Below are 12,853 nucleotides of genomic sequence, written 5' to 3'. Positions count from 1 at the left end.
GCAGCAGCACGCTACTTTGCTTTCTCACTAAAATGCGACACTGGGGGAAACAGGGTGCCTCTTGCTGTCTGTGTTACTTTATGACTTGTACACGTCCATGGAATCAAGTCTCTAAATAGACACTTCCACTCCGTCCCCCCACAGTTTCAGGCCCATCACTTCGTCTGTTCCTTGTCTTGAATACTCTTACTGTGTGATAATTGTTCTCTAGTGTTAGAGAGAGTTGGCTCTCAATGTACAGAAGGTTTTCTACTACCTTTCCTAAAATATTTGTCAAGAACCTGAGTCCAGAGGGGATTCTGACACATTCTCTATAAAGGAGACCTTGTCCAGCAATGGTCACACATCACCTAAACTAACCACTTACCTCCACCTCTTCCAGGCTGGGTTCTTTCTGTAGGTATGTACATGTATGTCTGTTCATACTGAACATGTATGTGTATGTCCATGTATGTGTATGTATATAGAGCCACAAAGTTGACGCCACATGTTTTTCTCAGACATGCTCCACCTTATTTCCTTTGAGATGGAGTCAGGCACAACTTCGGGTTGACTAGCGGACTACCGAGCCTCCCTGGTCCTGACAGCACAGGGATGTGCCTGTATGGGTGCTGGGGAAGAAGCGCAGGTCCTCATGTATGAGAAGCACATTACTGATGAAACTATCACCCTGGGCCCAAGCTTTAATCTTGATTAGACCTCCCACTCTTTCCTCGTCTAAAAAAAGCAAACCAGACAAAAAAAACCTCTTTTATTCTGCCTTGATCTTTTCTCTTCTGAAAATAGATATTCCTTGATATGTTCATGTTGACATGTTCGTGGTCCTTTAGCCAAAAATGTCAAAATCATAGATGTTGCCGAATGCAGAATTTTGGAGAGTATTTTAAAAATACAATTATTTAGACCACTGTGTCCTATATTTTACAAAATTCTCAATAGGATCTAGGGAGTCAGGCACCCTGAAGTCAAACATGAATATTTACATGGGCCAAGGACTACAAAGAAACTTACCATAGGTTCAGTTCAAAATCTGCTACTCTGTATTTCTCACAAAACCTTTCCCCACATGGTGTGGAGATTTTATGTTTTGAGGTTTAGCAGGATTAAGACACAGGCTAGAATGCAGGCCCGGGATGTCTCTGGGAAGCATTCTGTAAGCGAGAAGGAGCTCTCGGTGCCGAATCGTTTTTGGAGCATGGACTGGGTTTTGCCTCAGTTCTGCCGTTTAAGTACAAGCATGTGAACAGTGGACATATGGAAGAGTTTGTCTGGACATTAAGGCAGTATGTGAAGGAATTGAATAAATCACATGATTGAGCAGGAAGATTGTTTTATTTCAAGTGTTTGCTATTTTTTTCTCATTAGTTTTATTCTTGGTTTGAAAAGAAACTCTCCCTGGTTTCCATGTGAGTTTGACTGGACACATGCTCTCAGGAAGCAGGCTGCGTGGCAGTGGCCGTGCATTCATTATCAGAGGCAAAGTAGACAAGAGGGTCAGAATGAGCTAAAGAATGCATACTATCACACACCATTGTCCTTCCCGTAAGGACATATGGATACAGTTAAAGGTTGCCTTTATGTTTGATAAAATCAAAGACAGATCCAGTTGACTTTACATAATGGGCTATTTCAAAGTAATGAATTAGCTGAACTAATGCTTTCTCACAAAATAAATAATCCCCAAAGAAAATAGATCTTTATTCTTAAATCCTCCTCCTCCCTTCTCAATTAATTAGACGTTGTTGGTAAAAGGAAGTTAAGAAATTCAGCATGAGCCTGATTATATCATGAATGTAAAATGAGGAGGGCAAAGAACGGGCTCTATACCCTTTCAAACAAGTTAAATAAGTCCATAATAGCCCACCAGTTGTGTAAACACAATTTCACTGTTCTTGTAAAAGAAATATTGACTTACCTGCTAGCTAAAATTATCCCAGCATGCTTCAGCTAAGCTTGTTAGCAATTCTCGTGGCACACCTGAACGTTTTGAGTTGTGGACTTGCATTAAAGATTAAAGAATTGGGGAAACATTCCTTTAGCAAACCCAGAAGGTAGGACATGTTCCAGATGACACCTTACTGGCATCAAGGAACTTGAAGTGAAGGGTCTAAAGTAGAGTGATTTCCACTCTAGCACAAAATGTTCCATTACTCAGTAGCTCATTAATACTGACATACTTTCCTAAATCATAAAGAAAACCATAAAGAATATTAAATGAGGTCTATTCACCCTGCTAACCTTATTATCACATGAAAGATAGAGGGCTTTCTCTGACTCCAATAGGCAATTAGTTGTGAAGAGAAACCAGAATATATTCTGGTATATATGTATTCTGATGTATATGAATATTCATATATCAGAATATATGTTAATGCTCATATATAGGAATATATTAGAATATATGAATACTCGTATATCAGAATATAATAGAATATATGTGAATATTGGTATATATGAAAATATATAGTGATATATCACAATAAACTTAGAATAAACACTAGGTTCTATCCAGGTTCTAAAGTTACCAGGAAAGGAGCACAGACTCAGGTTAGAATTTTGGCCCTGAAACCCAACATAAAAACTGACATTTCCCAACCTTAAATGTAAAATGAAAATGATAACGTCTCTGAATCCCACAGCCTCATATGTGACTGTCACTAAACTTCCCTTTGGGGTACAAGATATTTGGTTCTGCTGTGTCTTCATCTTTTGGTGAAGCCATTCACAGACATCTCTACTCAAGAAATAAATCCCCCAGCAGCTGTAGCATTCTCCTTGGCAAGGTACATGATCTCTTTCACAGGGTCTTCAAGAGCTTGGAGAACCACCAGGCCCTCTGAGCTCCTATGCTTCCAAGGTTCCTACTGAGCTGGGTTGTAAATTGATCGTGGATGGACTCTCACTCACTGGGTCAAGCAACTAACAAAACTCTGTGCTCATGCACTTGGGGGTGGAAGCGGAAGGATTTGGATTCAGGTGACCTTTGAGATTTCTCTCTAAGGCAGAAGCTGGGCCTTCCCTAACTCTAAGGATTTTTGTCTTAGAGATTAGGAAGTCAGAGTGAGGATGTTCTGAATCCAGGATCCAAAACAATCCTCCAAACAGACCTAGGCCATTCTCCTGGGGTCAGCTATAAGACTGGCCAACTCAAAGTCTGGGAGGCTGCTCCAAAAGGAGAATTATGGAGTATTCTTTCCAATGGGAGGTAAATGTTGAATATGCAAAAGGAAGGGGGAAGTTGGGAGGGAGGGAGTGAGAAAAAGAGGAAAAGATAGAAGGATGATGTAATTGGTACCCCCTCCTGGCTTTATTTAATGCATCTGTCTTCCCTGTTTTATCAAATCAGAAACCTTTCTGCCCCACCTACACAAGTTACCAAGATTCAATAACTCCCCACACCCCCGAAAGAAGGAAAATCACTGACGACTTGTAAATTTGGAATGGGCCAAGTTCCAGACACTGTAACATTTAGAACAAACAAGACAAACAAGACCTCCACCGCTTTACCGAGAAGGTAACTGAGGGTTGACTCATTCTAGGTCTGTGATCGAGTAACTTGAAACTGGAAGACTCTAGATTCAGGTACAGTTCTGCTTGATCCATTCCCCAACAATGCTCTATGTTCCTTTAGGTAGCATTGACATCAAAGGAAGTGTTTGGTGCTTTTAAACGGAGAGTGGGCACAACCATTTCTGCATGCCTGTGTTGATGAATCAGTAGTCCCTCCCCTCAAAGTGATCAGGCTAAAGTTGGTTAAACAGAACATTCATTCACTCAGGATAACCCTAAGGGCAACTATGCTGACTGTCACCCTTGGTCTTCTTATTCACAAACCCCTTTAGATGAATGACCTTGAGTAAAAGTAACTAAGGTCTAGGACACCTCGGACATTCTGATTGTCCCCAACAGGTACCCACGAGATTCACAGAAAGAGTGAGTCTCCAGTTCCTTTTTTTAGTGGAAGAAAAACAGGCAATGAGTCGGCATTCTCTAAGTTTGGACGGAATGGCTGAAAAGACAAAACACTGTGCACAGGCAGAGGTCAGAAGCGATGGGGATATTGTGAATGAGAGAGGAGGTAAGGGGAAAGAGCACAGTCGGGGAATGCATTGGTTCTCCAGAAACCAAGACGAACTCGTGGCATGATTCTCAATGGTACTACTCTTCCCAAATCCTGGGCCATGATTTCTTTCCTTGATAAACGAGTAAGATGAGAAAGACCATAACTCTGCTCTTTCTCTCTGTGTGTGTCTGTCTGTCTGTCTGTCTCCCAACTCCTATCAAGGAGAAACACAAACTTACTGATTACAGACCTCACCCAATAAAAGTCCATGTTAGGACTATAGGTTCAAATAAAATAATATAAATTCATAAATATGCATATATTCACATATGTATATATCAAGTGAGTGAATAGGCAAGTTTAGGAACCACTGTAGAAGTAAAAGGTGATAAACATACCACACGAAGAAAAGTCTTCCTGTTTATAAAATTCAGTTCCTAAGGTAAGTTCCTCTGGACAGACTAAGAAGCAAATCTAGGTGGACTTGAAAGCCAAAGGGCTCCCTGGTCCTGAGAAAAAACAGCTTTATTGAGAGTTGGCAAGGTAGGCTTAGCCTGAAATCCACAGCTGTTGGATTCAGCTCAGGAGTGGTCAACTTTTGCCTCATTGAGGTCTAATTTCAAAAATAAAAGGAGGGGGGAGGGGGAGGGGGAGGGGAAGAGAGAGAGAGAGAGAGAGAGAGAGAGAGAGAGAGAGAGAGAGAGAGAGAATCTTCTTGCTTTCCCCCTGTTGGTGTGTAAGATTTTCCTTCTTTCATTAGCGTTCTTCCGAGGAGGCCTAGGAGGCTCACCTGAGTGGGGTCGTTCTTGTTTTTAAGACCCGTCCACAAAGTGAACAGCATGAGAATATCACCCCGAGGCCGCCGCCTTTTTAAAGTCAGTTTGCCTCCCTCCCGTCAAGGATGAATTGGGAGGACCCTGGAGTACCAGCTTACTAGTTTTATTTGTTTAGCGATTTCTTTGAGGCTTTGATAGTTGAGCAAAAGGGAGCCAGACGGTGCTGTGATGGAAGGATCAAAAAGGCCACCCATCTTCCCCGGGGGACTTCTGCTCTCGCTCCTTGATGCCTATCTTTTTGATTAGATTTTGGTCCTTTTTGAAAGCACTGCATGCATCCATCCCTTCGGTTATCTGACATGGACCTGGAGAAAGCCTGTGTTATCTTTCAGTCCCTAAGTATCCCTTTAGGTTGTTTCGAAGCAGGTCCCCCTTAGCTCTCACATCTCAGTCGCGGGTACCAGGAACTGTAGAGGGTGGGTGCACGTGGGGGTCTCCTGCTGGGCCCGGGACGCTGGGTGCTGGAACCCACCGGACGGAAGCTCCCAGCACTCGCTAAGACCTCAGGCTGCCAGCCGCTGCGCAGCCGGGTCCAGGGCAGGGAGAGGGGTAGTGGTTGGGAGGAGGGAAAGCGAGGCCGGGCTCGGGGGTGCCTGGAAAGCAGGGCTGAGCTGACGTCACTGGGCGCGCAATTTGGCTGGAGCGCTTTAAAAAAGGAGCGTGCGAGCGGAGATGCTGCTGCACACAGCTCAGACCGCCTGCAGCAGCAACAACGCTCACCGCCACTGCGGCGACTCCAGCGAGGGGGCTCCCGAGGCCGGCTGGGCCACTGTTCTCTGCGCTGTCCCAACGGAGCTACGACCCGGCAGACTCTCAGTAGGGTTGCAGACGCCTGGTGAGCTGCAGAAGCTGGTGGAGAAGAACCCGGAGCGCCTCGGTTCTGCATCAGCCCGGGCGCTGCCCTCTACAGGCTTCCGGCTCGCTGCTCCCAGCCTCGGGCACCATGGACACCTCCCGCGTCCGCATGCTCCTGTCCTTGCTGGCGCTGCTGCAGCTGGTGGCTGCCGGCAGCCCACCGAGACCGGACACGATGCCGCGGGGCTGCCCATCATACTGTCACTGTGAGCTGGATGGCAGGATGCTGCTCAGGGTGGACTGCTCCGACCTGGGGCTCTCGGAGCTGCCCTCCAACCTCAGCGTCTTCACCTCCTACCTGTAAGTGCCCCCACCCCGCCACGCTGCGGGCACCGGTCTAAAGAGGGTTGGGGGATCGTTGGGAGCCTAGGCTGGGGCTCCCGGGTGCACGCCTGCTCTGGAGGGAGCAGGCGAGTTTGCCAAGGGCATCCTGGCTAGACCTGTTTCGGCCTCCAGAAAAAGGCACGTGTCTCTGACAGAGCAGCGCCTGGCTTTCTGTTCCCTGGGAGAAGCTGCTTGAAGCGCACCGGGCAGAGCTGGTGCGCTAGCAGCTTTGCAGTGCAGCGCCTGGCAGGTCGCAGGACCAGTCCCTCCTAATGTGCGCATTTGTGTGCAGAGTGGGGGTTTGTGCTCAGGAACCTGGAACCCAAGGGCAGACTGCCCTACTGCTCACAGGCGCGACCTCTGCGTCGGGGCTGAAAAACTTTCCCTGCAAGAGAAACACAACTTCTTCAAGCCTTCCGTCGTGGTGGTGGTGGTGGTGGTGGTGGTGGTGGTGGTGGTGGTGGTGGTGGTGGTGGTGGTGGTGGTGTGTGTGTGTGTGTGTGTGTGTGTGTGTGTGTGTGTGTGTTGGGGGGGGAGTTTCTGCTCTGCATCTCCCTCCCCCACCCCAGCACTGGAGTGTGGTGAAGTCTCTTTTCTTTTCTTCTTCTTTTTTTCTTCTCTTTTCTTTTTTTAAACAAAGTGATTAAAATGTGGCAACCACAAACCCCGATTAGAGCTGCCAGAACGTTATCTTTACCTTTGGCTGGCCGAACCGCCCTTTGAAGTGCCGCCGGCCACATTGTAATCTTTAACCATCTCCTCCCCCGCGGCAGCAAAGGGAAGTGGGCTGAAGGCAGCCGGCCGGGTAAACAGGGGCGCTGCAGACATCCAAAGGGGGACCTGGAGCTTTCTATCAGCCCCTGGGAATCGCCCCAGCTTTTCTGCCCCTGCTACCGCGTCCAAATCTCCCAACCTGGAAATGAGACCGCGGTTCCTTTATAATGTGGTCTCTGAGAAGTCCAGGCAGGAGGGTGACAGGTGGTGGGGTAGATGAGGTGACTCAGAAATGACTCCTCTGTGGGACTGAGATAAGTACTCCTCCCAACTCTACTTCTAATCTGAAGCTCGGTTCCTTGGGGCCCAGGGTCGAGGCCACCTTGGGGTAACCCGATCTCCTAACTACGAGGAGAAATTTGTGGTCTTCAATTTTTTTTTTTTTAATCAAGACACTTCGCTGAGCTCATCCCAAACCCTGTGTTTCGGCTTTCTCTGATGTACCTTGGCAGGGGTTGGCTGAAATGGTTGTGAGTTCGTTTTTCCTCTCTGGTTAGGAGTTTTGAGAGAAGAAACACCAGGCTTACACAATGTTCCCCTGCTAGGCAGTGAGTGCTTTTTCTGGAGACGATGAGCAACGTTCAACCTGTTTTGATATTGCGACTCAAGAACCAGCCTCGTAGGTTGCCCGGTGGAGCACCTCCGTGTTGCGTGAAACCATTCAGGTTACATTTATTTACCTGGGTAGAACACAATTTCCCCCTCTAGGATTCTCTTCAGTTGAACTCATTACACACGGTGATAATTTTGGGGAGGATGGATTTCTGTTCTGGAAACAAGCGTTCTCTCAGAATTTACATTTCCTTCCGAACAGCTGTCTTACCACAGACACGCTTCCCTTCCCCCAGCCTCCCTAGTTTAACCGCTAACCTCAGTAATTCGAGGGATAATGTGTTCTCCAGTTTGTCTCTGAGATTAGCTTGGTGATTTCTTTTAGGGACTATGCCATTTCCCCAAACCCTGCAGAAATTTGACTATAGACAAGTGAAGTGGCCAGCCCCTCATACACATTGCAAACATATCATATAACATATTACAAAATATGCAAACAAGTTGGCGTAGAGTCCGGTTTACTTTCTTTCCTCCCACGTTAAGGACTGAACATTTGTTGGGCTTATGTTACTAAAAGCCTAAAATTCTTTTTTTACACGATTCCCCACGTACCTCAGACGTATCTAATTGCATCCTTCCTTCTCATCTCAGAAGTTACTGCCACCTACTGCCACTGCTCTCCGTCCCTCACTATAGACAACCCCTGGAAGTTAAGATTCAATTAGGAAAGGCCTTGTAGTATTCTCATGCTACTTGATGGCATTCTGCACCCCGTGTTTAAGGGAAAGGGCCCTCAGTGCCTTCTGTAACATTAAACTTGTAGTCTGTGAACACTGGTAGACTCCTCTCAGGGCTCACATTTCTGGAGAGGTGAGGGCTCAGTATAGCAAGCCATCCTGTGAAGAACATGCCTGTCCTTCCTAACATGTGATTTCCTGATTCTTCTTCTCCTTCTCCTCCTCCTCTCCTTCCTCTTCCTCTTCTTCCTCTTCCTCCTCTTTTTCTTCCTCCTCCTCCTCCCCCTCCTCTTCTTCCTTCTTCTGGGCACAAAATGCCAGGAGCAGTGGCTGTGTGCCCTTCACCCTGGGTTGAAGATTTCGGTTTTGTGTTTGACAACTTGAGGGGCTTCTCTGCAGTCTTAGAAGTAAATGATGCCCTCTTTTGGTTCCCCCTAGTATTACTTGGGCATTTCTGGGTCGAATGTCAATTCCTAACCCAGTGGATCTCAACCTTCCTAAGGCTGTGACCCTTTAATACCCTCATGTTGTGGTGACCCCCAACCACAAAATTATTTTCACTACTACTTCATAACTGCAGCTTTGCCACTGTTATGAAGCGTACTGTAAGTTCGTTTGGAGAGAGAGGTTTGCCGATGGGGTCGAGACCTACCTGTTGAGAACCACTGCAAACGGGGGAATTTTATTTACTCATATTCAAGTAAACAATCGAGTGGTTCCTTGACTTTTCTTGTTTTAAGAACAACATTTTTGAACCATTTGAATGGAGCATTAAAATTATGGTCTCACCACCCTTGCACATAGTAGTAATTAACTGCACCAAGATACATAGGTGAATGGCCTAGAAAACGTTCACTGTTTGCAGAAGGGTATTGCCATTATTTTGGTCAAAATGGTATCTCCCAACCCCTCTAAAGTAAAAGGACAAGTGTTCTGTTCGGTTTTGTTTTGCTTTGCTTTGTCTCAAACGGATTGTATAGCCAGTTTCAGCTGGAAACACTGGCTGGGTAGGTGGGCCACAATCTGATAGCTGGCCAATAAACATTGTAGGTAAAGGTTTCCTATCCTCCTTCATATAAGGCACAAACACTATGCATCATTTTGTAACCTCTCTTCCCAGAGATGGCAAATCCAAAGGCAGTCTCTACAGTCACGCCGAGCCTGCATTCTTCCACAGTAACCTATAGGCGGACCACTGAACATCATCGCAAACTGAAAATTTCCTCCTTCCATTCTTTCCCTCCTCCTTTTCCCTACCTACCTCATCCACTCCCGTTGCTTATGTGGGCCGGTAAGGTTTACTCTGCAGAAAATAAGGCACACAGAGAAGTTAAAACAGAAAGCAGACAACCACTGGGTAAAATGTTTCAATCCTGTCCTCCATGAGGGGTCAGAGGCAAAGTGGGTCCGGCATCTTCTTACCTTCTTCTGCTGAGTTATTTTAGTCCATCCAATGTGGCAGGTTTTTTTTAACAGGGTCATAGTTAAAACTGCATGCTAGTTTATCATCTAGGTAGTGTGGTCCCCAGGTGGCCTATTACAGTTACCTCCTTTTTCATATAGTCCATATACGGAAATGTATGGAAAATAGTCCACTAGCTATTTTACTTTTTTTTTTTTTTTTTGGTTCTTTTTTTCGGAGCTGGGGACCGAACCCAGGGCCTTGCGCCTCCTAGGTAAGCGCTCTACCACTGAGCTAAATCCCCAGCCCCGCTATTTTACTTTTAAATGAGGACCAAGCTTTTCCTTGTAGATGTTTAACAGCCTGAACGTTCTGTCCCCTAGCAAACGCTGGCTGTAGGGACAAAGTGAATCAAAAGAACCTTTATATTTATGTGATTTGGTTGCTTTCCCATATGGTATTCTGAAACGAAATCTAATTCTATACCTAATTAATCAAACCAGTGTTACTTAGAACTAATCAGAAAATCTCAGCTATGCCATTTATGGCTCCAGACTTTTATACGTTTTAAACACTTAAGATGCGGTTTCAAAGTTTAATTTTTTTTAAAAAAAAAAAGTTTTAGAACCGTCTTCAAAAATTGAACATCTCTGGTTCTTGTCAGACAGAGACAAGCATTTTAAGCAAAAGGAAATGTTTGTCCTTTAGAAATAGTTCCAAAAAGGCTTAATAGGTGTGCCCTACAATTTAGACCAATTGCAAAAGGTGTTTGTTTTGGAACGTGCACCATTTATATCTTGTTTAAAGGACAATAGCCATGGCTTTTCTGCATTGTACTGAAGTTCTGTCTTCCCCAGGATTGGGGTTTGGGAGTCCAGTAGAGATTATGTACTAGAAGCAACTACTGATGCTAATTAGCTAAATTAGTTGAAATAATTTTTAAATGGTGAGTTATGATTCAGACAACTTAATAACATGTTTGGAACAAATATGTTACAGATGATATTATGCCCAATATGTATGTAACAGACTTTGTGAAACTTCAATGACTGTGTACATGGAACAGATAATCTTTGGGTTCTTTTCCTCGGTCTACATTTTCTTCTAACTAAAAGGGAATGGGAGTCAGAGCCATCGTCAATGTTAGGAGAGGTGAATGAAGAAATGAGATCTCAATGGTAGCATTTACACTTGAAAAGGCCTACTGGAGCTCAGAAACACAAATTTGTATATAACTTCTCATAACTCAGTTTTTTTTTTAATTTGAGCTAATTGATTGCTTTTTAATTTCCAAAGCATAGAACTGCCTAAGGCATAACATTGAGTAAGCAATCCCATAAAACCATCAAAGTTAAATGTGTCATGTACTATTGGTACCTTTTAGGCTGATATCTAATTCTTATTTACTTTGATAAAAATTCTGTTATTACTAAATAATTGTTAAGTTATTAATATTTTATTAATACATAGTGGATGATCTATGATATATGATATATATGATATAATATCTATAGACTCTAGCAAATTGAAGTATTTGAGGAATTTTAACAGTATGTGTAACCATGCTTTCAGCCAGCCTAGCCCTCACACTGTAGAACATTAGTGAGACGCTACAGTAAACTCCACTTGAGCAATTCTGTTGTTTCATTTTGTTCATGTACTTGCACAAATGTGGAATCGAGCCAAATGTCACATTTCCATGTGAACACCTTCTCTTCCCTCCAGATGATATTTCTGATGAACTGAGGGGCTTCACAAGGAGGCAAGCTCTTCCTAATATTCAATGTTCTCTCCCCCACTGCAATGTTCCTGTGTAGAGCCCTGTTTTGTAGCAGGGAGATGACTCAGACGAGCGCTGAAGCCTCACTGGTGAATTTCAGAAGGCACAGAACAAGCTGCTTATCTCATGCTGGTGCCGTGTGGTCAGTTCAGTGGAGTGTCACTGGGTACATCTGCCTGTGGGTTCGGCTCCCCAGGCCACTCTGTGGGCCCCGCGTCTGTCAGCTTCAATTCACTGTTTAGTAACATTGTCTGCTCTAATGGGATGCCCCATCTCACCCGGGAAACTCAGTAGCTGAGGGTAAAGGAGTCCACAAGTTATGATGTACAACTTGTTACTAAAGTTTCATAGTTCAATATTAATCTTGTTATCCATTAGCTGCACAGTAGGAAGCGGGTCCTTTCTTGAAACATCTTCTCCCAGTTAATTTTTTGATGTTACTTCTTTGAAAGTAGACAAAAGAACAAGAGTTGTTTGACTTAGGAAGCGGAATAACACTACATAGTGAGCACACTGAAAGACTCTGGACACTGGTAACACTGGTGGAGACACTGTTTAGAACATGCTTCCTCTGCTGGCGTAAGTACTTCTTCATGCTCTGTATATGCTGTCCTCAAAACTGTATACCTGGAGCGGAAGACACTGAAATGTACTCTGAGTATACACAGAGGCATTAACCCACCATGGCAAAAATACACTCCGTAAGCTAAGGGGAACCCTCCAGAGGGCGATTTCGTGACTTCTTCTCTTCAGTATTGATTCCTTATTTGTCTGCAAGCTCTTGTAGGGAAGGAAATTCCCCACTTCATATCCAAGGTTCACATCAACGCTTGGCTTTTAATCAAATATTTGTGGCATTGAACTTAACGGAATTAAGTTAACTTAGTTAACTTAGTTGCAGGAATCCCCACAGTGAAAAAAGGATAAGGAGAAAAATAGAGAGTGGAATAAAAAGTATGTGTGATGATTGACCAGGCCCATTTGAAATGTAATTAAGTTAGAGTCAGCTTACGTGATGTGACAAATTATTTATTTTAACACACAGGAGAATTAACATATCCAAATTGCTTTAGTGCTTTAATAAAAGTAATTGAAATTTACCCTGTCCTCCTGAGTGCTAGACTCGCTGATGAATACCTGACGTAATTATTCGATAACAGCCTTATGATTCATATAGTATTCAGGACGTGAAGGTCTGTAAGTTTATTCAAGGATGTGGAAGACCATCAAGGCCGTTTTCTCAATAAATACAAGAAAACCAGTTCTTAATGTCTGGTTATGACCTGTGCGTGATGACTGTGCACTTTCCTTTCCAGGACGACAATTAATGACACTCTCACATCAGAAGTGTCCCTTCAAGGACTTCCCGAGCAAGATGCAGCTTTTCATTTTCCCTAAAATGCTCGTTCTGATGTATATAGTTGAGGGCCCCTTGTTATAAATTGAGCAGGCACATGCCCATTTTCTTGCTACTTCAGAAGACTTTTTCTGGCTTCCTAGTCAGAGTAAGCAGCAGTAGTTGGAGACCGG

General features: G+C 44.4%; 1 protein-coding gene across 1 annotated transcript in view; it reads left to right on the top strand.

The window, feature by feature from the left end:
* Positions 1 to 5,842: 5,842 nt before the first annotated feature.
* Lgr5 (leucine rich repeat containing G protein coupled receptor 5) overlaps positions 5,843 to 12,853 on the top strand; it is a 134,818-nt gene continuing 127,807 nt past the window's right edge. Inside the window, exon 1 of the mRNA NM_001106784.1 lies at positions 5,843 to 6,054. Coding sequence (NP_001100254.1) covers positions 5,843 to 6,054 — 212 coding nt within the window. The remainder of the gene's footprint in view (positions 6,055 to 12,853) is intronic.

The sequence above is a fragment of the Rattus norvegicus genome, chromosome 7, assembly GCF_021556685.1.
Source record: "Rattus norvegicus strain SHRSP/BbbUtx chromosome 7, alternate assembly SHRSP_T2T, whole genome shotgun sequence".
Lineage (NCBI taxonomy): Eukaryota > Metazoa > Chordata > Mammalia > Rodentia > Muridae > Rattus > Rattus norvegicus.
Note: the sequence above shows the minus strand (reverse complement) of the source record. Positions and strands in the feature narration are given on the sequence as shown.